This window comes from Erythrolamprus reginae, chromosome 1 (assembly GCF_031021105.1).
Source record: "Erythrolamprus reginae isolate rEryReg1 chromosome 1, rEryReg1.hap1, whole genome shotgun sequence".
Taxonomy (NCBI): domain Eukaryota; kingdom Metazoa; phylum Chordata; class Lepidosauria; order Squamata; family Dipsadidae; genus Erythrolamprus; species Erythrolamprus reginae.
This window is the reverse complement of record NC_091950.1, coordinates 393645484-393672961: the sequence shown is the minus strand read 5'-3', so window position 1 is coordinate 393672961 and position 27478 is coordinate 393645484. Positions and strand designations below refer to the sequence as shown.

Genomic DNA, 27478 nt, shown 5'->3' with positions numbered 1-27478 from the left:
CTATCATATCCTGGTTATTTAATTAATCCTGCAGATTAATTACCCAGTTTCTGTGGGAGCCCATCTATATTTATCAGAATCCTAGTATTTATCTTTATGCATGTCTACTTTTTTCTTTACCCCTTGAATGTGCAATGCTCTTTCTTCTGGGGCTGATACATAGCCAATACAGCAGAAATTCCTGTAACTGGCTGCTTGTGCCTTCTGTGTGGAGGAAATAAAATGAATTACACATGTGCTTTACATTGTAGGTTTTATCTGGCCTTATACCAAAATTTACCCAAATTTACCCTTTCTTCATAAGAATCTTAAGGCAGTGACAAATCTTAATATAGACCTATAAGACATTTTGAAAGGGGTAGATGGTATAGACAGACAAAGCAAGTAATTAAACCAAATTTATTCCTTTATTGTTCATGATAAGAGCCTCACACAATTGTCTTGACCAGGTCTACCATTATAAGCTTGCTGAGCTAAAGGGAGATATGTACTGCACAGAACTCACTTTTACAACTGACTCATTTTTACAACTGAATTATGAATGCACAACCAGCTTTTCTTTGTGTATCCCAGATATATGGTATTTGATTACAGCTCCAGTCAACATATTTTGACTAGAAATATATAGCAAATTGATTCATGGGGCTCAGAAACCTTGGGGATTATAGACCATAAAACTCATTAAAAACAATGACTAAATATACAAGCAGACATATTAAGTATAGCTAAATAAAACCAAATAGTGTCTTTGCCTTGGTGGCATCACTTCTTTCTCCTAGTCTGGAATATTTTTGGGAACACCACTCAGCACTCAAAGGCCTTGGCCATTCATCCAAAAAAGATGTGCCCCTCTGTTCTAGACAAAAGGAAATGTATATCCAGAAGATAATCAGTTCAAGAAAGGCTGAGATACCAACTGGTAGGTAGGAGCAACAGGCCAAAAAGAACCAATCTCTAACCTATTATTTCCCCATTTCATACTTTCGCACATACAGATATATCAAATCTCTCAGCTGAAAGAGAGCCAATGGCTCACCAAGATATTTAGGGCAGAGGATGTGTATCCTATTTCAAAGCTAGAATGGCATTTCCAAGCTACTGATTTCACTTGAAGCGACTACAGCAAAACAAAGCATTGGGGGAGGAGTGAGCATAACAAAATGCCACTCAAAGACTGGCTGAAAGACTGACCTAGCTTATCTATCACTTCTTTTTTTTTAGTTTCAACTAAGACCAGAAGGTGAGGAATATCTGGCCCTCAGCCTCCATATACCTCAGAATTCAGACCTCAGTTGAACGATTTTACTGTACCTCATCCAGATTTCTTGCAAGAAAAATATGTCTTGAATGGGAATGGGAATAGAAACATAATGCCAGAAGTTAAGTGTTGTCAGAAGATAAGAAGTAGCCTGCCTATGTTACTCTCTAGGGCTACTACTAGTTTCATCCATTTCAGACTGCTACACATTATTCTCAGAGGAATGTGGCTCCGAAGAGAAGAAAAGTCCCACTCCCTCCACATCAGTAAATGTGTATTTCAAAGTGAAGCACCCACCCCATTTGCATTATGTGGTCCAGCAATACAGTAGGGCAAACACATTTTGGGGGAAAAGCCAAGACCCTTTGCTTTTTGTATAAAGAAATTAACATATACTGCTTAAAAAAATAAAGGGAACACTTAAACAACAGACTATAACTCCAAGTAAATCAAACTTCTGTGAAGTCAAACTGTCCATTTAGGAAGCAACACTGATTGACAATCAATTTCATTTTGTTGTCAGCACATTCAACTTTGTACAGAACGAAGTATTCAATGAGAATATTTCATTCATTCAGGTAGAAGGTGTGTTATTTGAGTGTTCCGTTTATTTTTTTGACCAGTGTATTAATTGCTCTGATAAGTGATAATACTGCAATCTTAGGAAATGTACCAGAAATATCTCAGATCCAATAAAGATGGGAAGTAAACTAATAAGGTAGCATTCAGTATGAGAACAAGACTGTAGGACTGGCCCAAAACTTCAGGGGGCACATTTATGATAAAAGCTAAGAATAAAAGGTAGAGATCCATGGATAAAATGGTAGGAAGACCCTGACCCAGAAACCAATTTATTTGAAATATTATTGAAAGAGGAAGTGCTTTTCCAAAATCATTGCTGGGATACACCTCGCTCTCTTAAAATACTGTTATTACCATTGTAGCCTGGGGCAGTCATATCAAGAAAACAGCCTGCCAACAGCTCAGCTGAGAACAAGCTTGACAGCACAACAAATTGGGAACTTGGAGACATCTGGTCTGGGAAGCTCTGGGCTTCTGCAACAAGTCAAAGTTGTGCTGTTCTCTGTTTTGATGCTGAGACTAAAGAATAAGCAAATTGGCACATCCTGCTTTAGCCATCCTGCTTTCTGAGCCTAGGATCACCGCTAGTGCCTAGAGATGATGGAAACAGCCCAGTCCTTAACGGCCACAGTTGTATCCTGCAAGTATGTCCAAGAAGATTGCATGAGGTTGGTCAGATGAATTTTCAAGCAGGTCCAGGACCCTTCACCACTAAAAAAGGAAACAAAAAATGATTGGAGGCTACAGAGACATAGGATGAGCCATTCAAAGAACTGAAATAACTGCTGATATTGATTTAAGTGACAGTAAGGTGAAATTTAGATGCTTCATGAATTCCGCAGCCTGCATATTAGATTGTTGCAAGCTTACACAACTCCTATATTTTAAGACAGAGATGGAGAGCCTCCCTCAGAAATGTACACTTCATTTCTGAAATCAGAAAATGCTTCCTTTCTAAGAGCGTTTCTGTACTATAATTAAAAGAAACATATTGTTACCTTAACAGGGTAGGTAATTTGTAGACTTTTAGATGACATTGGATTCCATCTCCCTATTTTTTTTTATCAATGGGCAATGTTGGTTAGGACTAATAAGAATTGACAATTTAACATTTGGAGTACTATAAATTGACCACCTCTGCTAAACAAAGTGAGATTATGTGCCCACAAGCCAATATGGAATGTCTGGGTACCATCCTGATAAATTAACAGGCCAGAAGCTCAACTTTACTAATCCATATGGCTGAACAGATTGGTGACAGAAAGACAGAAAACAATGGAAATCTGTTTCTTTATGTTCATTTTGCACCATTTATTCCTCTCATGGCAAGGAAATAATGCAAAGAAAAACCGAAGGCCATCCCTAATAATTGGGATTCCAGAGACTTCCGAGGCCCTGCCCACACATCTCCAAACTTTGCAAACTTCTAGCCTTAGAAACTAGGGTACTTTAAATAATTAAACATGGGAATGCACAAGATACCAGATTATTTTACTAAATCCACAGTGTGTGTTCAGGTTCTGTAACAAGAAACTCACGAATCTGTGCACATTAAGAATTCATTAGTCACTGTCATATTATAGGTATAATCAACCTGTTGTTTCTCCTCAACTGCTTTTTTTCTTAGTGCTTCTTTTGGGATATATCGTTGATCTGCCTTGTGCATCACTAAGCAGATAGTCCTCTAATTAAGGGTCCTCATAGTTCTCTTTCGGCATATGCATACAGACTATAATATTCTTGTATTCCTATTTAGCTTTAGCAAACAGATAACTTAACCATGTCAAAGTGAATTAAATTCAGTTCTGCCCGGGACCCAAAGATACGCAGACAATGCATACTTGCAGAAAGCTAACCACATTTTCCAGGCTCCATCCAATGACACAGCAATATAGTCCACAGCAGGCAGAAGGCAGTTTCGTATGAGGAATAGCAGTAATTCTCTGAGGTATTCAACAGCATGTAGCACAGAATCTGGCAGCTGTGTCTGAAGCTACGGAGAAAATAAAGATACTCAGTTGAGCAGTTTACAGGATTGGCTTCTAATCAACCAGATCCTCACTGGCTTAACATGCTACTAAAATACTCATCACTTGATAAGTTTGAAAATGACCATGTGCCAGGTTCCTATTGTGCAACAAGCTGCTCAAAATCCATTATTTAGATTTATACAGCAATGACATAGAGCAATGAACAACAGATGGTTACTGTGTCCAATATTCCTCAGTAGTGTAACAAAATACAAATCAACCACAACCTAAGGTCCACAAGAGTGCTATAAATTCCATCATTTGCAGTTAATATTATCAGCGGCCAACACTCTGGGGACATCAAACAGAGAAAGATATAACACAACCTGCAAATTATTTGGGGGGGTGGGTGGCAAAGACATCAATAGTGTTGGGCAAACAGAACTTGCATAGCATTTTTTAAAGTCCTTGTTCAGGTTCGGCGTTCGCTCGAACACTGGGGTGGGCGGGAAGGGGAGGCTCCTTCCTGGCCCGTGGCTTTATTTTTTCCTCAACTCCCCTGTTTTGGCCCCGGCCAGGAAGGAGTCTCCGTGACATCAAAGCCCCGCCCCCAGAATCTCCTTGTGGGCGGCAAGCAAATGGGATTCCCCACCTCCTTTAACTTGCAGCACCATTCCTGAGGGGAATTTTGGGCTCATAGGCGGCGCAACTCTCCCCCACTGTTGCGCCCATTGCCTAGGGCAGCAGTCGCCAAACTATGGCCCGCGGGCCACATGCGGCCCGCTGAGGCCATTTATCTGGCCCGCGGGTCTTTTCCAAGGCCGCACTGGAAAAGCAGTGAGAACGTCCCCCTCAATCTCATCTCACCCGAGGTAAAGTAAGGCTTGCCGAAAGCCAAGCTGGGCACAACACACACACATACAAGCACACACCCGCCTCCTCTTTGAGTTGCTAGGTCCTGTTTTCTGAATGGGGATTGAATGGGAGTCCGGGGTCGGAGGGTAGAGGCTTGTTGGGTGAGTCCTCCACGGGGAGAGAAGAGGGAGGGTGAAAGAGGGAAAAGAGAGAGAGAAGTGGAGAGAAAGAAAGAAAAGGGAAAGAGTGAGGGAAAGAAGTGGAGAGGAAGGAAGGACGGAGGGGAGGGAGGGAAGGGGGAGAAAGAGGGGGAGAGAAAGGGAGGGAGGAAGAGAGATAGCAAGAGAGAGTGAGAAAGAGAGAGAGAGAGAGCAAGAGACAGAAAGCAAAAGAGAGAGAGCAAGAGAGAGAGAGAAAGCAAGACAGAGAGAAAGAAAGCAAGAGAGAGAGAGAGAGAGAGAGAAAGTGAGTGAGAGAGAAAGAAATAAGGTATGTGCAGTGTGCACAGAAATCTGTTCATAGGTTTTTTTATAGTCCAGCCCTCCAACAGTCCAAGGGACAGTGAACTGGCCCCCTGTGTAAAAAGTTTGGGGACCCCTGGCCTAGGGCAACCTGCGGCCGCCTGTCTTCTTTTATTTTTTACAGAAAAGGTGTGGCTGCGGCGTCCGAGCCTTTTCTGTAAGAAATAAAAGGAGACAGGCGGCCGCGGGCTGCTTTGGCAGAAGACAGGAGGGCGGGACCAGAAGTGTTCAGGTTCGGGTTCGGAGAACTTATCCGAACTCCGCCGTCAAGTTCGTCCAAACCCACTGAACCCAAACTTCGTTGGGTTCGCCCAACACTAGACACCAATGTTTCCTTCAAGATGCATGAAAGGTTGTAACTCCTCTGTTAAGCATAGACAGGGCAATGGACTTTTAATTGCTTCCCCTGATGCTTCCTCCTTAACTTCTATGTGGCTTTTGCAGTTTGATCTGCACAACTTTTCCTGCCTAACTTCTGAAATTCTTAATGTTAAATGAATGAACTCCTAATTTCCAGCTTCCACCTAACAAAACTTGGCTGTCCAGCCAAAAGCAGCAGCATTCTTACCCATTCAGTAAGCCTAAGGAGGTTGCTGCTGAGCCAGGCTAAATGAGTAGAGCACTTCCCAGAGAGGTAGATAGCAGTTTCATTTGTCTTGGTCCAGGCCAGCTCCAAATTGGGTCCGAGCACTGTTGCCACTTGGGAATAGTAGATCGGGATATTTGCTTCTAGCCAGCTGCAGGGAGAGAGGTGGGGGATGGAATGAAAAAGAAATTGCCCTCAAATCCAACCAAATGGAATAATCTCTTAATTGTCTGTGGTTTTGAATACAATACAGATCTCTTCTGAATGCTCTTTTAAAGTGCTCCCTTTGCTAAAAGAGGTAAAACCTATTACCGACCTGTATCCTTTTATAGAGAAATGGGAAACTTTGTTCCAGGCTTGCTCAGATGCAGACAGGATGCCAGAAGAACGAAGGACATGTCCGGAGGCAGAAGCTGCAAAACAAAACAAAACAATGGAGGGAAAGTTTCCATTACAGTGAAGCCGATTTTCCAGCCTTATTGTGGGGAGGAAAGAAGCACCATCTCACATGCCTCCAGAAACAAATCCTAACCTTGGAAGGAGCCATGAGTCTTGATATCATATGTCAGAAATCCAGCAGTAACTACCAGGAGGACTAAAATCAGCCATGGCCAACGAAACCCACTGGTTTTCATCTTGAGCAGCAGGTTCTAAAGAACAGAACCAAAGAAGCAGTGCTGTAAAGCAGAATGAAGCAAATAAACATCCATATAGGTTTGCTAATTCGTGCGCCATTCCATAAGCTAATAAATTACCTTGCACGCGACTGTACAAACTGCTACATCCTGAACATTGTTTGGTCCTTTCATAGCCAGCTCTACATTTGTGACACTGAATGAATGAACTGTTTCCTGTAAAGATTTTCGCACCTAGGAAAGAAAAAGTCCAGTAAAGTACAGAAGCAATCATTCTAGGGTTTATTTTTTATATAGGATTTATTTTTATAGTTGTTATGTCTTTTGTTTTTATATTTGTTGCTGTCTTTGACTGTTGAGCAATGCTCTGAGTCACTTTGATTGAGATGGGAGGCTATATAAATTTGATAGATAATAAACAAACAAACAAACATGTATTTTCATTAAAGCTCATCTGCAAAAGCTTTCAAGATTCATCACTTCATTTGATCTTAGTGTCTCCAAATCACATTCAAAAATGGGCACAAACAGAACTCCTTCAGTTTAGTTCAGTCACAAACTACAGAGAATATATCTTTTCATTTTCTAATCTGTTTCTAATCTGTTAAATTTTAATATCTCAACAAATAGTTCCTGGTATGCTGAAATAGATAACTTTCTTTGCATTGAATCAATCTGCCCTTCAGGTGCACACACATATATATTCTCTTGATATTAATTAGCCTTTTTCTGGCTTTGCTTACTCAAGTTTCCCATGAAAAATCTATTCTTGAGGGGGGGCAGGGGGGAGGAGACACAAACCTTTTTGGTAGTGTTGCCCCAGGTCTCCAACAAGTGATTCAGGAGCAAGCTGAAAAAACAAAGCAAAAATATTAACAATGAGGTGTTTTACTGTCTCCTAAGGTGGGCTATAAAATAAAAAATAAAGTTAGTTATTGTAACAGAAAAAGTGTGGAAACAGGGAAGGGCCATTCACAACAGTATATGAAAAGGAAGAAATTGCTACACATCTTAACAAATCCTTAAAGTCAGTTGCTTACCATCTAATTTGACTGATTTTATTTGATTTTGTGGCACAATGTTAAATCATCCCACCATATTAGTTTACCTTGCAGTGTATTATCCTAATCCATTCAGCAAGAAAATCTAATTGTATCATGTGAATATGATTACTGGATTTTCCAATCTCCTCCCGGCCTCCCTCCCCACTGAATACATGACAAGATGGCTAAATTGCCCATGTGATCAAAGTAGCACTTTTTACATTCTTACCTTGACTGTGGGAGATGTTTGGTGTACAATTGTCTCCACACATTGAAACTGAGAGGATCAAGATTGAGGCACTCGGTCAAACACTTCAGGAGCTGCAGAGGGCAAGTCAGAATATTTCTCAGAGGACTAAAGATTAGACACTGGGCATTTCCAAACAGCAGCGATAGTGCAGTCATACTACGACAGGTTTCAAGACAGCAGATTTAATTTATCAAGTTTCTCCACTCTTTCCACATTTAACAGAAAAAAAATCTTCTCTACCTTTGGGATATTGAAAAAGACACGGTATCTTAATGTTACTTCTTGAAAGGGCTACTCTTAACACGGGAAGCCTCATGTATGCATCAGAGCTTCAGAGATATATCTTCCCAAGTCTAAAGTTCCATGCCAATGCCTGCTCCGAACTTATGGATGCAAAAAATACATTTGAATCAGGAGAACTCAGCTATGGAGCTTGTGCAATCATCCTGCGTTTTTGGCAGGCATCTTATTCTTACAGATCTACCTCTCTGTGGAAACAAAGGAAGCGAGGCTCAGAGCTATTTGATTTTACCAGCGAAAGAAAACAGTCATAGCTTGAAAAGAACAGCAAATACTTCCCACCAAGAGAAGATCCTTGCCCCATGAACATCTTGAATTAAAAGAATGACAGCCCTGAACTCTCAAGGCACAACCACTTGAGTAAATGAAACAGTCTGGCTGGAACAACTTGACTTCATTTAAGGTTAAGAGTCATTGACTGAGATGAGTGGCCATAGAAATTGAATGGAATGAATGAATGAAACACTTCATATTATAAGCTTGTCTTGAATCTCCCTGGGGCTCTTTCTGATTCAAAAGAAGGGATAATCATCTGTATGAATTTTAAAACCTGTGAAATCTAAATTAAAATAACATAATTTTCAATTAAAAATGAAAGCCAGTGTAACAGTAGTGAAGGTGTATAAGCAGCAGCAGGAACAGAAAGATTCACTCACATCTATGAAAACCTGTTGGGTGAATTTGGGCAAATCTCAAATCTAACCTATTTTGCTGGTGGGCTATAAAAATAAAAATGAACTACATATTGCAGGCCAACTAAGACAGATGCATCTTCAAAACCTTAAAAAGATGGGAATGGGGGACACTGTGCTGAAGTCAGGTTTCCCCTCTGTAAGTCAACCTCCTTTCCAGACTATGATGAGAGGAGAACAGGTCAACTCATCAGACAGTCTGGTTAGAATAGTCCTGGACTCAGCTCTCCCTCCCTTATCAACATCCGTGTGAACCTGCTGGAAGTCAACTGCTTGTATGGGATAAAATATCTCCCAATTTGGTTTTGAGCATAAGATGAACTCCTTGCCCTGGTGCTATCAGGATTGGAAAAGGGAGGAAAAAATGAACCACAAATCCAGGCTTAATCCCAGCAGGATGAAATGGCTGTTGATTTAGAAAACCTTAAAAACATTTATCCAGATGTACAGAGTAAGGAAGATGATGTGGACTATTCTATTACTGGAGTGACGAGAGTTGAAATATATTTTAAGTCACAGCAAAAGATATAAAGAATTCATAAGAAGTTCAGACAAAACATTTTCCTAACTCAACGGAAGCATGAGAAGAGGGAAGAGGTACAACACAACCACATTTGCAAGATTCTATTATTGTAATCAATCTCAAGAAAAATAGTTTTAGCCATTTTGTGGAATCAATTTCTTGGTCTGCTCTGCCTAGAGAAGCCGACAAGAGAGCATCTGTTTGTGACGTTTGCTTTGCTATCTTGAGATCCTTTTGGAATTATTTTTTGTGTTTGTTTTGGTTACTTTTTTGTATTTTGCTGTTTTTGTTACTTTATTGCTCTGAACCTCTCTGAGTTGATTTGAATGAATACAAGAACTATTACCCAGATAAAGAGGGCTTGTGTAAGTCCAACTTTCACCAAGCAGTGGTCCAAGATAATTAGGTTACTCCAGAGGGTTTCAACAGCAAATACAGCTTATTCCAGATACAGCTAAAGAACAAAAGTATGTAACCAGCAACATGCATGAGACCTAAGATCAACTGTGTTTGGCCTAGAATCATGACTATTCTAAATCTAACACGGCATGTATGAGCTGCACCAGGCAAGCCAAGCTCAAAGTAGAATACTGAAATCACCTTGCCTTAATAGCTTGGTTTGGTCAGCTCAGCTGAGCCAGGGGGTTTGCAAGACTGGGAAGTAGCTAGTATAGAGGTTACATTTATATATTTATTATTTTCCATGCACCTATTTTCAAGGTCACAGATTCCATAAGGCTGAGCTCTGACAAAATTTCTGGAACAGATAATTCATTCATATGAACTAAAATTACCAGTATTCCATGCTCATTTACACCGCTGGATAGCATGCCAATAGAAGTTCCTCTATATAAGCCATATCAGTTATGTCAACTATTACCAAATCACAAATCATTTTAGCCACTGAAGGGCTGCACTTACCCTTCCCTGTTGGGAAAAGTCCTGGAGGCCGGTGCGGGCGTGCCCATGGGCGGCAGCAGGCGCATGCACTGCTGCACAAAAATTTGCCTCTGCACATGGGCAGAAGCAAAGAAATCGGTGAAAATCACCAAAATCTCACGCAAGGACCTTCAGACGCGTGAGATTTCAATGATTTCTACCAATTTCTTTGCTCTGTGCATGTGAGGAAGCAAATTCTTGCACAGGGAATATGGCAGACATGCATATGCGCACGCATCGCTGTTTCCACCACTGGATCGGCGAATCCAGGCCTACCGGAGGCAGCCCAATACTGATTTTAGTTTTTCTTTCTTTCTTGATTTACCACATACATACATAGATCTAAACAATTAGAATTAGATACTCAGAAGAACGGAGATATCAAATGTTAATAAAATACTCACATTAATAGAACTAAGATAATTGATTATTTAAATGTTCAAGTCAACAATTCTAAACTTATTGGATTAGTTCTGCAGAAACAGTAGATTTCCTCTTTATAAGGCTCACTCTGTCATGGGAACAATTGCCCCTTGTATGAAGAGAACTAACACTGAAGGCGTTTCAGGTTAACATGCTATTGTGCCCTAATTAATTGGGTGCCACTTTTTAATGCAGATTATTTGTTGGCTAAATATTGCAGCCCACCGTACTGCTTAAGAACTATGTTTGTTCCTTCTGATCCTGTCTCCCTCCCAGCCTCACCTCTTTCTTCATGTCATGGGGACAGTTGGGTGTGGTCCTGGAGAGGAATGAAGGGAAGTAAGTATGCAGGGAAGTTTCAGGATTAGCGCCAAAGGCCAACACTTTCAGGCGGGGATACAATTGCCGGAGCTGCTCCTGCAGACTGAAGAAAAAAGCCAATTATATCAGTCCAACCATGTCTCAAGATGAGAAATGTGCATTTCTGCTAAAGACATTTTCCAAAAATACCATGAAGAAAAACCAGATAACAGGCTTCATTGGTTGCACCTTCATTTGTTGCACCTTCCCTCGTTCGTCAACCCTGCCAAAAAGTATTTTGTGCTCAACAATGGTGCGATCATTCCCGCGCGTGAAGGAATGTTGGAAAATTGCCATGGCCTCCGTTGTTCTAAGGGGGTGTTTCTCAAACTTGGCAACTTTAACAGATGTGGACTTCAACACCCAGCATTCCCTTGCCAGCCATGTTAGCTGGGGAATTCCAGAAATACCTTTTAAAGGCTACAGAAATGGTATTCAAGAGCAAGCGCTAGGGTTCTGTGCTCCACTGTCTGAGGAAGTGATGGTGAACCTTTTTTGACTTGGATGCCAAAAGACTCGCATGTGTGCAATAGCTTCTGTGCATGTGCCCCCACCCATAATGCAATGCCCTTCCCCTGTGCATGTGCACAATCCTCCCTATTTTGATTTCTGACAGTCTCAAAATGGGTGAACAGTGCAGTCAGGCGGTAGGGAAAGCAAATAGGATGCTTGGCTGCATAGCTAGAGGTATAACAAGCAGGAAGAGGGAGATTATGATCCCGCTATATAGAGTGCTGGCGAGACCACATTTGGAATACTGTGTTCAGTTCTGGAGACCTCACCTACAAAAAGATATTGACAAAATGGAACGGTCCAAAGACGAGCTACAAGAATGGTGGAAGGTCTTAAGCATAAAACGTATCAGGAAAGACTTAATGAACTCAGTCTGTATAGTCTGGAAAACAGAAGGAAAAAGGGGGACATGATCGAAACATTTAAATATGTTAAAGTGTTAAATAAGGTCCAGGAGGGAAGTGTTTTTAATAGGAAAGTGAACACAAGAACAAGGGGACACAATCTGAAGTTAGTTGGGGGAAAGATCAAAAGCAACGTGAGAAAATATTATTTTACTGAAAGAGTAGTAGATCCTTGGAACAAACTTCCAGCAGACGTGGTTGGTAAATCCACAGTAACTGAATTTAAACATGCCTGGGATAAACATATATCCATCCTAAGATAAAATACAGAAAATAGTATAAGGGCAGACTAGATGGATCATGAGGTCTTTTTCTGCCGTCAGTCTTCTATGTTTCTATGTTTCTATAATGCCCCCACACACATGCACACAGGTCTCACTGAAGCCTCTGGAGTTCCAATTGGCCTGTTGGGCTGTTTTTCGCCATTGCCTGGGTTCAAGAAAGCCTTCTGAAAGCTGGGGAGAGCAAAAAACTGGGCCAACCAGAAGTTTGGAAATGAACTTCCGGTTGGCGATTTTTCACCATACCCAAGCTTCAGGAGGCTTTCCTGAACCCTGGGGAGAATGAAAACAGCCAAAAAGAAGGCTGAAAATCAGCTGACCAATGCGCACAGGAGCTGACATTGGGCAATGTGTCACATGCCCTCAGATATAGCTCCACGTGCAAATTGTGGCACGTATGCCCTAGATTCACCACCATTGGTGTAAGGCATAGAAATACCTGTCAACAAACTGAAACAAGTCAAACAAGGGCAGGAAGAGGAGGGAAAAGAAAACAGGCAGGTGCTAAAGAACAAAACTCAGTGACTGTTGCTCCCTTCGCATTCCAATTTTTAAAGTTCATATAAGAATAATGCAAGAAGAAACAAATGACTGTAAAAAGAACTGGGTTTGCTGGATTATAAAATCATCAGTAGTATAAATTATTTGACACCTGACAACTCCTTCCACCTTTGTGCTTGTAATGTATTTTACAATTTAAAAAAAACCTAAAGAAGATGGTGTAAAATTACTTTATGTCAAAACTGAAGTTGGGAGAATTCATCTTGTTATGAAAAAACTATCAAAAAGAAAAACACCAGACACATAAGACTGCAGAAAATGATGGGCTTGTGTCCTGTTTATTTTTTGTTACTCTTATTAACTACTTATTACTGCTGCATTTGTACAAATATTGTGGCTTTTTTGCTTGCACTTCTATCTTACATACTGATGGTAGAGATTTACCATATCTACCAAAGAAGCAACTTTCATTAAATAAATAATACTACATATCTGGCTGGCTGGTGGAACACATGACTGCTCCTACTGTATATAGGACAAATGTTGCCCTGACCCAGCCATTATTTGCCCAGTCCCAATTTTTTTCTCCCCATTATTATCCCAAAGTTCCTCCATCTATAGAAGAGGCATTCCCACAGCCATATTTTCTGATACAGGGCAGTTGGATTGATTGCATACGATTCTCCTTTTGGCAGACATACCTGGAAGATAAAGAGTTGTTGGGCATGAATGCAAAGTCCAAAAGAGGGAAGAAGTCTTTGGGCCCTATCATCCCAAACCCTTTTGTCAAATTAGGATGCATCCTGCCAAAAAGAAAGTAAGGTTAGTATGTTGTCAGATTCCTGAATATCAGTGTCAAGTGAATCTCATCCCAATTCTTCTTCTGCATCTAAATTCTTCCATGATCAGAATTATTTCAGCAACACATATATAGAAAGGCTTTAATAATCCGTAGATGAATTATCAGAGCTTTTAGTATCCTGGTCCCCGTCCTTCTGCATCACTAAGATTCACCTCTATCTATGAAATCTGTCCTAGCCCTACTAATACAGGAGTAAGACTTAACTCCAGTGGTGAAATCCAATTTTTATTACTACCGGTTCTGTGGGTGTGGCTTGGTGGTGTGGTGGGCAGGGCAGGGGAAGGACACTGCAAAATCTCCATTCCCACCCCACTCTGGGACCAGCCAGAGGTGGTATTTCCTGGTTCTCAAGAACCTGTCAGAAAACTACTCTAAATTTCTGCTACTGTTTCTCCAGAACCTGTCAGAATCTGCTGGGTTTAACCCCTGCTTAACTCCCTACAGAGAAAGAGATGACAACCATTTAAGCTGTGACAAAACAGACAAAACATGGTGGAAAAAGAAATAAGTAGACTGGAATTGCTAAAAGCTCAAACACACACTATTTTAAATCTGTATTTGAAATTAAAATAAGGAAAGGGAACATGAACTAACAGTTTTTCAGTTAGTTTGCAGCTTGCAAAGCCTCTTGGAAAGTTAAACTGATTTATGAATTATACTCTACCCCTTTAGGGTGTTGATGGTAATCGGAAAGATAAAAAAAAATGATGGCAAACTCAACATGTTTCAAGTTTCAAGTTTTATTGGATTTATATGTCGCCCCTCTCCGAGAACTCTTCAGATCAGATCATGCAGAATGCGGCCGCGAGAGCCATCGTGGGGCTCCCTAGATTCGCCCACGTTTCTGCAACACTCCGCGGCCTGCACTGACTGCCGATCCGATTCCGGTCACAATTCAAAGTGTTGGTAATGACCTTTAAAGCCCTACATGGCATTGTGCCAGAATACATCCGGAACCGCCTTCTACCGCATGAATCCCAGCGGCCGATAAGGTCCCACAGAGTTGGCCTTCTCCGGGTCCTGTCGACCAAACAATTTGTTTGGCGGGCCCCAGGGGAAGAGCCTTCTCTGTGGCAGCCCCGGCCCTCTGGAATCAACTCCCCCCAGAGATTAGAACGGCCCCCACCCTCCGTGTCTTCCGCAAATTACTCAAGACTCACCTTTATCGCCAAGTATGGGGGAGTTAAGATATTCTTTCCCCCTAGGCCATTACAAGGTTTGCATGGTATGTTTGCATGTATGTTTGGTTTTACTATAAGGGTTTTTAGTTGTTTTATTAATTGGATTGTTACATGCTGTTTTTTATCATTTTTGTTAGCCGCCCCGAGTCTGCGGAGAGGGACGGCATACAAATCCAATAAATAATAATAATAATAATAATAATAATAACAACAACAACAATAACAACAACAACAACATGCACAAATGTTTCCCAATAACAAAACTTCCCATTACACATGAACTCACATCAACAGCCGATCCAAGTAACTGATGGCATATGGAGAGAGAGATTTGATGCCCAGAGCCGGAAGCATGATGCCAAGCCACACTAGGAAGAGAAGAGACATAACAGTACTTTTTTTTTGGGGTGGGGGGGGGTGGGGGGGGGCGGGCATGCTACACTCATAACTTTTCATTCCTCCATGAAAGAGTTGAGCACTGTCCACTGAAAAAAAGTGGGATGTGCCTAAGCAATTTCCCTCCCGGGCATAGACTAATTCTGTTTCCAAAGACAGCTGCTTCACCCTCATTCAGCAGATTACTTGCCAAAGAAAGAGGCTGAATATAAGACGGTCTTATCACCAACACTGACATTCTCTAAATTCCGCTGAGGGTGTTACCTAGCCTGGTAATGAAACGTTCAGAAACCAACCTATGGCCAAACTTAGGGAACACTCAAAACTTTCCCACATTTATTCTAACATATGAAAAACTTTAATAGGATTATCCCACTCGGTGTGTGGGAAGATGTTTTATGAGCATGAAGAATACTTCTTTGGAGAAATATCAACTCAGCTATTTATCAGATTCCTTATCAGATACTGCGCTTTGGCTGTTACTTAAAAAACTAGTTTAGCTTGTTTGAATTATTATTATTTTTTATCTCTGAATTAAGCATGCAAAATTCTTCAAGATTCATTCCCAGACTCTTTTTAAATGGTCAATTTTGCTTTTTATTATTTTGGTCGACATAAGGTACTTTTTAAGAATGTGTAGGCAAGCAGGAGTTTCACAATACATAAATGTACAGTAAGTGGTAAAATAATGGCAAATGGAAAATATCAAAACTTTAAAGGCTGCCATGAATTTCAGGGCATTAAAAAGCAAACATTCCCAATGAACATAAAAATCCTGTTGTTCTCACCTTTAAGCCCTTCTGTGAGGTCAACAAAACCAGCTTGCCCCAAGGCCCACATAATGGTGAGACATTTGGCTGGGCGATTATGGTGGGATCTCAACAGATCAAGATACTGAAAAAGAAAAGACAAAGATAGTTTAATGTAACCTTTGTAGCAAGAAAATACGCAAAGCTTTCTGCCTCCCAGGGCTCCTTGATAACTGGTCTTATTCAACATGGCATCCTCAGACATAAAATTAAAGTTGGCCTTTTCCGGGTCCCCTCGACTAAACAATGTCGGCTGGCGGGACCTAGGGGAAGAGCCTTCTCTGTGGCGACCCCAACCCTCTGGAACCAGCTCCCCCCAGAGATTAGGATTGCCTTTCGTAAACTCCTTAAAACCCACCTCTGCCGTCAGGCATGGGGGAACTGAGATATCTCCCCTTGCCTATGCAGTTTTATGTATGGTATGTTGTATGTATGATTTTTAAACAATGGGGTATTTTAGACTTTTAATGTTAGATTTATTATTATAGACTTTTAATATTAGATTTGTCATTGTATACTGTTTTTATCACTGTTGTGAGCCGCCCCGAGTCTGCGGAGAGGGGTGGCATACAAATCTAATAAATAATAATAATAATAATAAAATTAATCCATTTGGCATTCTATGGACCACAGTGCAATTAGTTTTCCAATATTCAATTTTACAGAGATGATATTGAATGTTACTCAAAACTTAATTTTAGAAGAGTAGGCCCTCTGTCAACTTACCTTGCTCAAGTTTGCTGTAGCAACTTTAGGTTTGTCCAGTAATATAGCCTGTATGCAGATCCTATAACTGTGTAGTGATTCTCCTGAAAGGTAAGGCAATTAGATTACTGTCACATAGGATATATTAACTTGGACATTGTCCTTACAACCCATATTGAGTCTTGCAGAAAAAAATCTGTCTGAATTTGGGATGTGAATCTTACTTTCCTAATATGTGAAATGTGCTATTTCTCCCATCATTCTTCCTCCATGAATTTGTCATAACCATAAAAAGAGTGAAATCTTTGTTAACAGAATAACAGAGTTGGAAGGGACCTTGGAGGTCTTCTAGTCTAACCTATTGTTCAACCAGAAAACCTATACTATTCCAGACAATGGTTGTCCAATCTCCTCTTAAAAATCTACAGTGATGAAGCATCGACAACTTCTGGAGGCAAGTGTTCCACTGATTAATTGTTCTTAAAGCTAGAAATTTTCTTATTTTTAGGTTAGTTCTCTCCTTGATTAGTTTCCATCCCTTGCTTCTTGTCCTACCTTTAGGTGCTTTGGAAAATAATTTGACCTCCTCTCCTTTGTGGTAGCCACTCCAATACTGGAACATTGCTACAACGTCATGCCTAATTCTTTTTTTCATTAAACTAGACATCCAATTCCTGCATGCTTCATCCTCCAACCCCCTAATAATTTTTGTTGCTCTTTTCTGTACTTTTTCTAGAGTCTCAACATCTGCTATGTGACCAAAACTGGATGCAATTCCAAGTGTGGTCTTACTTAGGCGTTATAAAATGGTACTAACACTTCACATGATCTTGATTCTATCTCTTTATTAATGCAGCCTACGACTGTGCTAGCTTTTTTGGCAGCTGCAGTACACTGCTGGCTGATAAGTGATTGTCCACTAGGCACCACCTATCCTATCTTATAATATTTATTTATTTATTTGTTTGTTTGTTTTGTATGCCGCCCCTCTCCGAAGACTCGAGGCGGCTAACAACAATAAAGAAGACAATGTAACAAATCTAATATTAAAAACAATCTAAAAAACCCCAATTTAAGAGGCCAATCATACATACAAGCATACCATGTATAAATTCTATAAGCCTAGGGGGAAGGGAAAAATTTCAATTCCCCCATGCCTGACGACAGAGGTGGGTTTTAAGGAGCTTGCGAAAGGCAAGGAGGGTGGGGGCAACTCTGATATCTGGGGGGAGCTGGTTCCAGAGGGTCGGGGCCACCACAGAGAAGGCTCTTCTCCTGGGTCCCGCCAAATGACATTGTTTAGTTGACGGGACCCAGAGAAGGCCAACTCTGTGGGACCTAACCGGTCACTGGGATTCGTGCGGCAGAAGGTGGTCCCGGAGATATTCTGGTCCGATGCCATGAAGGGCTTTATAGGTCATAACCAACACTTTGAATTGTGACCGGAAATTGATTGGCAACCAATGCAGACTGCGGAGTGTTGCTGTAACATGGGCATACCTAGTGAAGCCCATGATGGCTCTCGCAGCTACATTCTGCACGATCTGAAGTTTCCGAACACTTTTCAAAGGTAGCCCCATGTAGAGATCATTACAGTAGTCGAACCTCGAGGTGATGAGGGCTAGAATATTGGTTGTTTTTACCTAAGTGTAAAACCTTACTTTTCTCACTAATGAATTTTATTTTGTTAGATAGGCCCCACCGTTCAAGCCTGTCCAGATCTTTCTGGATCTTAAGCCTATCTTCTGGATTGTTGGCTGCTCCCACAGCTTGGTGTCATCTGCAAATCTGCTGAGTCCCCCTCCCCCACAACCTTGAGGTTGAGCATGGAAGCACTACAAGGTGCTGTGAAAGAAACTATGGCACTGTGACATCCAGCCAAGGGAACTACACATTGCAGCTGCTGTCAGAACCTGCCAACAAGCCATATGTTTCACTAGCTTTGAAAACAGGTGTTCCTCGAGTCAGAGAAAACCCTGATCAGAATTACGGAATATCATCCACAATTACTGCAATACTGGACTTCCAGTGGTGCTATCGGGCTAGAGTTAGAACTCCCAGATTGGGACTGCAGAGCCACCCTCGTGTCAACAGATGAACCGCATGACAACATGTCTTCTTCGAATCTGATGGACTGCCACACATGTCATGGTGGAAATTTTTATTATTTTTATAATGGCATCATTAAGCAAAAGAATGTAGATGATGTCATTTGCACAATGATTTTAGCAGACAAATTTACACCAGTTCCACAATATCATTCACCGTGACAAAATTATACATTTACTGTGTTGTCATTACAGAAATTATGTAAACAGCTGCAGATTTCATAAAATCAAGGTTCAATCATCTTGTTTGTACTTCTTCAAATGCAGCATATAAAATGCTTATCATTTGGTGAGATGTGCAGACAGAAAGTTGATCAACTGCATTCACTAAATGATCATTATTTAATTTAAGGGTTCACTGTGCCCTTTCTTCCTCCATTATGGCAATTCTTTGTTAGGATGTTAACTTTATGCTTCCATTTCTTTTATAACTGATTTTCAAAGTGCAAAGTTCTTGAAGAAACGACCTGCTTGCCATTAGCTACATATAAAAGAAACCATCACCCCGTTCTTAATCTTGCTTAGGGTCCTCTGCCTACATGGCAGAAGCTTTGATTCCAGGATGTATTATCTGAGCTATACTTTACCCTTATCTTACCAGGAGTTTTGTCCAACTCTTGCAACATTGTGTAAATACAATGGTCAAAGAAAAGCTCCAGGACACCTCCAGCTTTCAACAGTAGGGACTTGATAATGCTCCTCAGTTCTTTATTCACCAGACAGTAGGGATAGTCTGTAGCCAAAAATATAAATAATAGCAAGATCAAGATTTTAGTCAACATCCATTTTGGTCACAGCACTGTTACCACAACATTTCCATGCATCTGCTTAAAACAAGCATCCAAGGTGGGTGCTTCTGAAAAACAGCAGCACATCCCTAAGTGTGTTAGGATGTTACAATACAGATTATTATAGTAGAACCTGTGAGTAAAGTTGCTACTTCAGCAGGATCATGGCACAAGTCAAGGAAAGAGTCCAAAATGAAAGCTGTGCAGTATTTTCACTTCAACCACAAGAGAGATTCAATTACAGCGATTCCTGATCCCCTAAAATAGTATCTACAATGCTTCTTCCGAATTAAAACTGCCAGTATGCACTTTGAAAGTGCCTCCATTTAATCTCGCTTATTTCCTCTTTGAAGAGCAGCTGCTCCTGGGTATTTTGTGGGGTAAGGCTGGCACTCAGGCTGCCTAGAGTGAGCTTTTCATCGGAGCCACATAGAACAGCTCCAGGGTCAGCTGCTCTTGAGAGGTAAAACCAGGTAAGAATGCCTTGATTCTGGCCAAATCACCTTGCGTGGTGCTCAAAGGCAGGTTGAGGCCATTGCATGAGCTGCAAGTGCAAAGACCACCGACATTTATTTATTTATTTATTTGATTTGCAGGTTCAAGTCCCACTGGGACTTGAACCTACAACCTTTGCCTTGTAAGGCAGAGAATTATCCTCTAGGCTACAGTATCCAATCCCTTCAGCTCTGCACCAGGGAAGGGTTACATATTTTTGTGTCGAATCACCCTGGTGTTTTGAAGGAACATCACAGCTCCTTATTTGCCTCCTTATTTACACACATATACATATACATACATACACACACATACATACATACATACATACATACATTTAAAACCTGTAACATTCTGATGAGGTTGGGAGGCTTGATGTTTTATTAAAGCAGATCCTGTTGTGCAACCTAGTTTAAAACAGTCTTTCCTTTGCCCCACACCTAAGAACTTCAGGAGAAAAATTAATTGTCTACAAAATGAGTCATATTTTTCTCTTTCAGAATAGAAAATGAACTGCCATTGCTTCCAAAGGCTCTTGCTGCTTCTACACACCACTTAACAAATCCTTTTTGCCCAGACATTAGTGTCGCAACGGTTGGGTACCTCTCAGTTGCAGTGTTTGCTTGCCTGGTGTGCTGGATCCGGGTTAATGAATGACACATATCAGGGCTGTGTCATTACGATGTTCATTCTCTTGTTCAATTTTTGTTGTTTGTCTTCATTTCGATAGTTGATGGATTTGAAACTGACAGTGGATGGGCTGGAGAAAGAGCGCGACTTCTACTTTAGCAAACTGCGGGACATTGAACTGATCTGCCAGGAGCACGAGAGTGAGAACAGCCCCATCATTTCAGGCATCATAAGCATCCTGTATGCTACAGAGGTCAGTGCAGTGTGGGACCAGCCTTGATCACTACTTCCAGGGAATTGGGAGTTTCTGGCTCGCTTATCAATGTCTGAAGCACGAGCCATGTGGTTCGCATGCATTTATTTATTTATTATTTTTATTTATTAATCAGATTTGTATGCCGCCCCTCTCCACAGACTCAGGGCGGCTCACAGCAATAATAATACAATGTAAACAATCTAATATTTAAGTTAATTTAAAACCCCAATTTAGAAACCAATCATACATGCTAACATACCATGCATAAATTTTATAAGCCTAGGGGGAGGGAAAGTCTCAATTCCCCCATGCCTGACGACAGAGGTGGGTTTTAAGGAGCTTACGAAAGGCAAGGAGGGTGGGGGCAACTCTGATATCTGGGGGGAGTTGGTTCCAAAGGGTTGGGGCTGCCACAGAGAATGCTCTTCCCCTGGGTCCCGCCAAACGACATTGTTTAGTTGACGGGAGCCGGAGAAGGCCAACTCTGTGGGACCTAACTGGTTGCTGGGATTCGTGCGGCAGAAGGCGGTCCCGGAGATATTCTGGTCCGGTGCCATGAAGGGCTTTATAGGTCATAACCAACACTTTGAATTGTGATCGGAAACTGATTGGCAACCAATGCAGACTATGGAGTGTTGGTGTAACATGGGCATATTTGGGAAAGCCCATGATTGCTCTCGCAGCTGCATTCTGCATGATCTGAGGTTTCCGAACATTTTTCAAAGGTAGCCCCTTTGAGCGTTACAGTAGTCGAGAGTAGAGAGCGTTACAGTAGAGAGAGCGTTACAGTAGTCGAGTTTCAAGGTGATGAGGGCATGAGTGATTGTGAGCAGTGACTCCTGGTCCAAGTAGAGTCGCAACTGGTGCACAAGGCGAACCTGGGCAAACGCCCCCCTCGCTACAGCTGAAAGATGTTTCTCTAATGTGAGCTGTGGGTCGAGGAGGACGCCCAAGTTGCGAACCTTCTCTGAGGGGGCCAGTGATTCTCCCCCTAGGGCAATGGACGGACAGATGGAATTGTCCTTGGTAGGTAAGACCCACAGCCACTCCGTCTTGTCTGGGTTGAGCTTGAATTTGTTGACACTCATCCAGGCCCCAACATCCTCCAGGCACTGGCACATCATTTCCACCAGCTCCAGGGTCAGCTGCTCTTGAGAGGTAAAACCAGGTAAGAATGCTTTGATTCTGGCCAAATCACCTTGTGTGGTGCTCAAAGGCAGGTTGAGGCCATTGCATGAGCTGTTGCTGCAAGTGCAAAGACCACCGACATATCCCAAGGTTTCAATCTCAGATATCGCAGCCCCAGCAGCTCACCACAAACAGCGGATATCTAGGCAGAGTGAACCAAGTGGCGTTCCCCCACCCAACTCCCCTTTCCTCTGCAATTTGAAAACCTCTTGTGTTCCACTTTCCTCTGTATACCCCTAAGGCTAGCAAAACAATTCAATTGCAAGTATATTAAGGCATTAACTATTCTGGCCAGGCTGGAGAGCTTTTAAGAGCTGGAGAGCCAAACAAAGTTGATGGAAAGATAATTCTATGTGGCCTAAAGTGATCTGACTGAATAAAGGAATAGCTGCTGTTTCCCAGAAAGGGCAACTTTTCCAAGTAGAACAATTTAAATGGCTACCTCTTGTTGTAGTTAGTTCTGGCCCAGCTCCTGCCCAAGGACTGTGGATGTGGGGGAGACATCCACATGCTGCAGGCCTGTTTTGCCCCCCCCCCATGGAATCTGATGATGAAGGCTCCTCTGACCAAGAAGACACGAGTGACAGGCAGGAGGAGAGTGTGGCAGACAGCTCAGAAGGAGATCAATTATCTCTCTCCTCCTTGGATTCAGAACAAGAGTTAATGATACAGCCACGCATGCGGAGAGCGATGCATAGGAAGCAACAACTGAGAGATTATTATCAAAGAAAATGAGGCCACCTGTGGTTGGGTGGGGCTGTGGTAATTAGTGAGGCTGCTATAAAGAGCAGCCTGTGGGTTTGGCCATTGTGGAGGATTATCTGATCGTTGTGTTTCGTGACTGCTTTACTGACTTTGACCTTTTGTGTGCTGTTCCCCCCCCCCCCCGCTTTGAAACTAAAGGAGAGCAAAGTGTGTTTCACTTTCTGAAAGAAGAAGGACTGTGAATTGCCTCACAGCTGCAAGCTAAGTATCACAGAACTGATAAGGGACTTGTATAAATCACCAGTTTGTTTGGAGACGAGTGCTCTTGGCTATACCAAAAGAGGGCTTAGTTTAAGTGAATTTTCATTATAAAGAACATTGTTTTGAATTTTCAAACATGTGTGTGTCTGAAATTTGTACCTGTGAATTTTTGGGAGGGGTCTACCAGAGAGCCCGACAGAACACCTCTAGTATATGCATTCTTATTCTAATGACAATATGCCCATTCCTGAATGATAGCAATATTATTCCCATTGGTGCTACTAACCATGAGGGTGCTGACTGAGGGTGGGCTCACTCTTCGCGGCCTGCAACTTGTAGTTCAAATATCCAGCTAGATCTTTGACCCACACCGAAGGGCTCTCTGGGAACAAGGTCAAGCTTTTATCAAGCTCTTTCTGAAGTTCTGATAAATCCAGCTGGAATTAAAAAAAAAAGTACAGTGAAGAACTGGAAAGGTGAGAACTGTCAACCTAATCTCAGTTTCATTTGCAGATGGGTGGGAGCTAAAATTATAATGCAAACTGGCAGCAGCTAAAACTGCTTTATGGAATGAGAACTATGTGTGACCTTTGAATATTATCGGGAGGTGATAATTTTAAAAAGTCAGGGCAAGAACAAAAACCAATCTTAACTCTATTTGTCATATTTATACTGCAGCCCATCTGACAAACAACTGGCTGGATAAAGTACAACAAAGCAAAAAAAAAATCCCTATGAATATTTACATTATTAAAACTTCTTAATTATAACTAGCATAAAGCTAAAAACAAAAGGAATTGGACAAAGAACAATTTATGTATATATTATTATAACAAGATTAATTAGGATTTCATGTGATTAGTAATAATAGGGCCATTCTCTGTCAAGTGGACCAGGTGTCCACTTGACTAATTTTTGCAGCCATCACAAAAACAACATACCGGTATATGATAGAAAAACGTGCTCTCATGAAACAAAAATGAAGATGATTGAAGGTGAGAAAACAGAGAGCTCTGTTTCATTACCTTCAATCATCTTCATTAGAAAGAGCGTGTTTTTTTCTATCGCTCTGTTTCATCACCTTCAATATCCTCATTTTTATTTCATTAGAAATAACACATTTTTTCTATCATATGTTGTTCTTGTGATGGTTTCTTTTAAAATAAGAAACATAGCAACATAAAAGATTGATGGCAGAAAAAGGCCTCATGGTCCATCCAGCCTGCCCTTATACTTTTCCCTGTGTTTTATCTTAGGATGGATATATGTTTTATTCCAGGCATGTTTAAATTCAGTTACTGTGGATTTACCAACCACGTCTGCTGGAAGTTTGTTCTGGGGATGGATTCTTCTGAAAACAACAAGATTTCAGTTTAAGACTTCAATTTCACCTGGTCCATTTGACAAAGAATGACCCAATGTTCTTTTGTCCAAATTATACACAGCAGTCAACAGCTGTGGGTCATGCAGGCTATACAGCTCTTAAGTATGTAACCTACTCCATGGAGAAAGAAGGGGAGTTTAAAATGTGTGTGAGTCTGAGGATGGATTCTTCTGAAAACAATAAGATAATCTGTATAGTCTGGAGGACAGAAGGAAAAGGGGGGACATGATCGAAACATTTAAATATGTTAAAGGGTTAAATAAGGTTCAGGAGGGAAGTGTTTTTAATAGGAAAGTGAACACAAGAACAAGGGGACACAATCTGAAGTTAGTTGGGGGAAAGATCAAAAGCAACATGAGAAAATATTATTTTACTGAAAGGGTAGTAGATCTTTGGAACAAACTTCCAGCAGACGTGGTAGATAAATCCACAGTAACTGAATTTAAACATGCCTGGGATAAACATATATCCATCCTAAGATAAAATACAGAAAATAGTATAAGGGCAGACTAGATGGACCATGAGGTCTTTTTCTGCCGTCAGACTTCTATGTTTCTATAAATACACAATGTTAAAACTACACCCCACCCCCCACCCCCCAAAATAACAGTTGTCTGAGAAAGAAAAGTCACGTCCTTTTGCAATTCTTGCTACCCTGACCTGGAATACAGTACTGGTAACCATACAGTAACTCCAAATAACAACTTACCTTCCCTTTGCAGGAAAAGATCGATGTTAAATTCAACTTAAATTACACAACAAATAATTGCATTCAATAATTCTTGGGTCAACTACTGTTGTTTCTACTGTACATAGTTGCAATTAAAGACTTATAGAATATAGATAATAACACTACTAGATGAAGAATAAACTTTCAATTCATTGCCTTCCCTGTTTCAGAAGTAGTCTTTAATTTGCAATATAATACAAAGATACAAAGCGTCATTTTTTGGAAAAATGATACTGACTGCTTTCAATGCCTCCTCCAGAGTCCGGTTTTTGAGTTGCTTGTTCTGTCCGCTGTCTATGGCTGTCCCTTTCTTGGCATTTTTCCAAGGGTTTTGCTTTTTCTGCTGCCAGCGTCCAGGTGGTGGAGGCACCTGTTCTTTATTTTGCCTCTTTGTTGATTTCTCAAAGCCAAGTTCAAAGAGAGTTTCTGAAGTGGCAAGGGGAGCTATGCGAATAGAAGAGAGACACATGAAGACTGACTGCTGAAATGGCCCGTGTTGATGCAACACATTTAACACAGTATTAACCCCCTTTCTAGATTTACACACAATGTTTTTTTAAAAAGGAAGTAGTCATAAACTAAGCCACAAAGTGGGACATAAGGTTAACTAACTTTGCATGTAATACTTTTCTCAAGTAACCATCTAATTTGTTAAATGCATTATGAACATGGCTTTAAAAATATTTATTTGTTTATTCATTCATTCATTCCATTTGTATGCCACCCATCTCCAAAGGGACCCTGGGTGGCTCACAACAAAAATCAAAACATTTAAATAATATTAAAATCTCTAAAAAGCAATTTAAAACCAATTTAACCCCACAGTTAAAAACCATGCATGTCATTTATGGCTGGATCTTGACTGCATAAAATAAATCTTTTAAAAGATCCAGTTTGAAAAAGTGCTTTTGTTACCTAGCTTCCTGCCTATTAACATGCTTCTACCGATCCCAGAATATCTCCCCATTGGGCTCACTGTAGAAAGAACAAATCTGGGAAAAGTATAGCCAATTTTAAACAGAGGGGGAAATTTGCTTCTGAATATCCAAATAAAGATCCGATGTTTCAGAGTCATGTGCCATCAAGATCCACACTAGGAGAGGGGAGGGCAGCACAGCATGGACTTTGTAACTGCAAGGGTCTCTAGATCAGGGGTCTCCAACCGTGCGGACTTCAACTCCCAGAATTCCTCAGCCAGCTTTGCTGGGAGTTGCAGTCCACAAGTCTTAAAGTTTCCTAGTTCAGGGGTAGGCAAAATCGGCTCCTCTATGACATATGGACTTCAATTCCCAGTATTCCTGAGCCAGCATGATTGGCTGAGGAATTCTGGGAGTTGAAGTCCACAAGTCATAAAAGAGCCAACTTTGCCTTTTGGCCTAGTTTGAAGAACCTCTGAGCTAGACTGCAGGGGTCTCCAACCTTGGCAGCTTTAAGACTTGCGGACTTCAACTCCAAGAATTCCTTAGGCAGCAAAGCTAGCTCAGGAATTCTCAGCAAAGCTGGCTGAGGAATTCTGGGAGTTGAAGTCCGCAAGTGTAAAAGCTGCCAAGTTTGGAGGACCCCCGCCCCAGCTCTAAACTCTCCACTGGCTTTCCTGCCTTTCCAGGCCTCCCGTCCATTCGGTGGCAGGGAATCTGTTCCAGGGCTGGGCTTAAAACCCCCAAAGCAAAACCACGGGAAAAAAGCATAACATATGTTCCTCCAGCACGTGGCCAGCCTTCTTCTTTCTGCCAACTGACGAGTCCTTCCCTTGTCTGTCACCTCAGGGATGGGGGGGGGGGGTCCCTTAAAGCGGAGGTCTATGTCACCGGGGCAGGTAAGTTCGACCCGCCTTGCCTGCCTGCCTTCCACGGTCTTGCACGCTAGGCTACCGCTGCATATGGAGGCTCAACTGCGCGCGTCTTTTCTCCTCCTCACTCACTGGGCTTGGCCAGACCGCGTCCACTGTTGGCCTCTCCAAGCGCCTTTCGCCCCACGGAGCCGCCGCCGCCGCCCGCTCCCTTGCGGGAAGGCTTCCGCACCACCTCCCAACGCCCCGTCGCAGCCATCAGTCTCCCCGGCCCGTTTTTCCGACGCCTTTGCCTTTTTCGCTCCGCGAACGCGCGGCCCCGCGAGGGAAAAGAAAAAAAGGGAGAAAAAGACGGGCACGCGCGCCTTTCTTCGGCTCGCGCATTTACGGCCCGCCCCCCTTTCGGCCTCCGGGCCACGCTGATTGGGCGAGACGCCCTTGCCGCGCGACGCCGAGGCGAGCGTTGGTTCTGCCACGTCCTAAAGCTCGCCTACCTTCCCCGACACGTGACGGCCGGAGCGTCTTCCTCCCCGGGATGCGAAGCCTCTTCCTTGC

The 27478-nt window shown here is 41.8% G+C and overlaps 1 protein-coding gene across 1 annotated transcript; it reads right to left on the bottom strand.

Annotated features, from left to right (window-relative positions):
- Positions 1-388: 388 nt before the first annotated feature.
- On the bottom strand, positions 389-27478 carry TMEM214 (transmembrane protein 214). The gene is made up of 17 exons (XM_070734949.1): positions 27056-27478; positions 25373-25578; positions 23307-23457; positions 19296-19430; positions 16611-16693; positions 15864-15969; positions 14966-15047; positions 13338-13439; positions 10860-11001; positions 7680-7771; positions 7209-7257; positions 6528-6641; positions 6305-6422; positions 6089-6185; positions 5755-5923; positions 3682-3833; positions 389-2551 (listed from the first exon to the last, which is right to left on the bottom strand). Exons 1-17 carry the CDS (start codon positions 27180-27182, stop codon positions 2425-2427), a joined length of 2052 nt encoding a protein of 683 aa, XP_070591050.1. The 5' UTR covers positions 27183-27478; the 3' UTR covers positions 389-2424.

What these genes read in the sequence shown, in the direction of transcription:
- TMEM214 (XM_070734949.1), bottom strand. Translation starts at nt 27,182, where the DNA reads ATGGCTGCGACGGGGCGTTGGGAGGTGGTGCGGAAGCCTTCCCGCAAG. An exon ending in AGAGTTGGACAAAACTCCTG is followed by an intron (nt 16,694 to 19,295) that starts GTAAGATAAGGG and finishes CTTACCTTTCAG; the next exon opens with GAGAATCACTACACAGTTAT. An exon ending in CCTCACAGAAGGGCTTAAAG is followed by an intron (nt 15,048 to 15,863) that starts GTGAGAACAACA and finishes TTCTCTTCCTAG; the next exon opens with TGTGGCTTGGCATCATGCTT.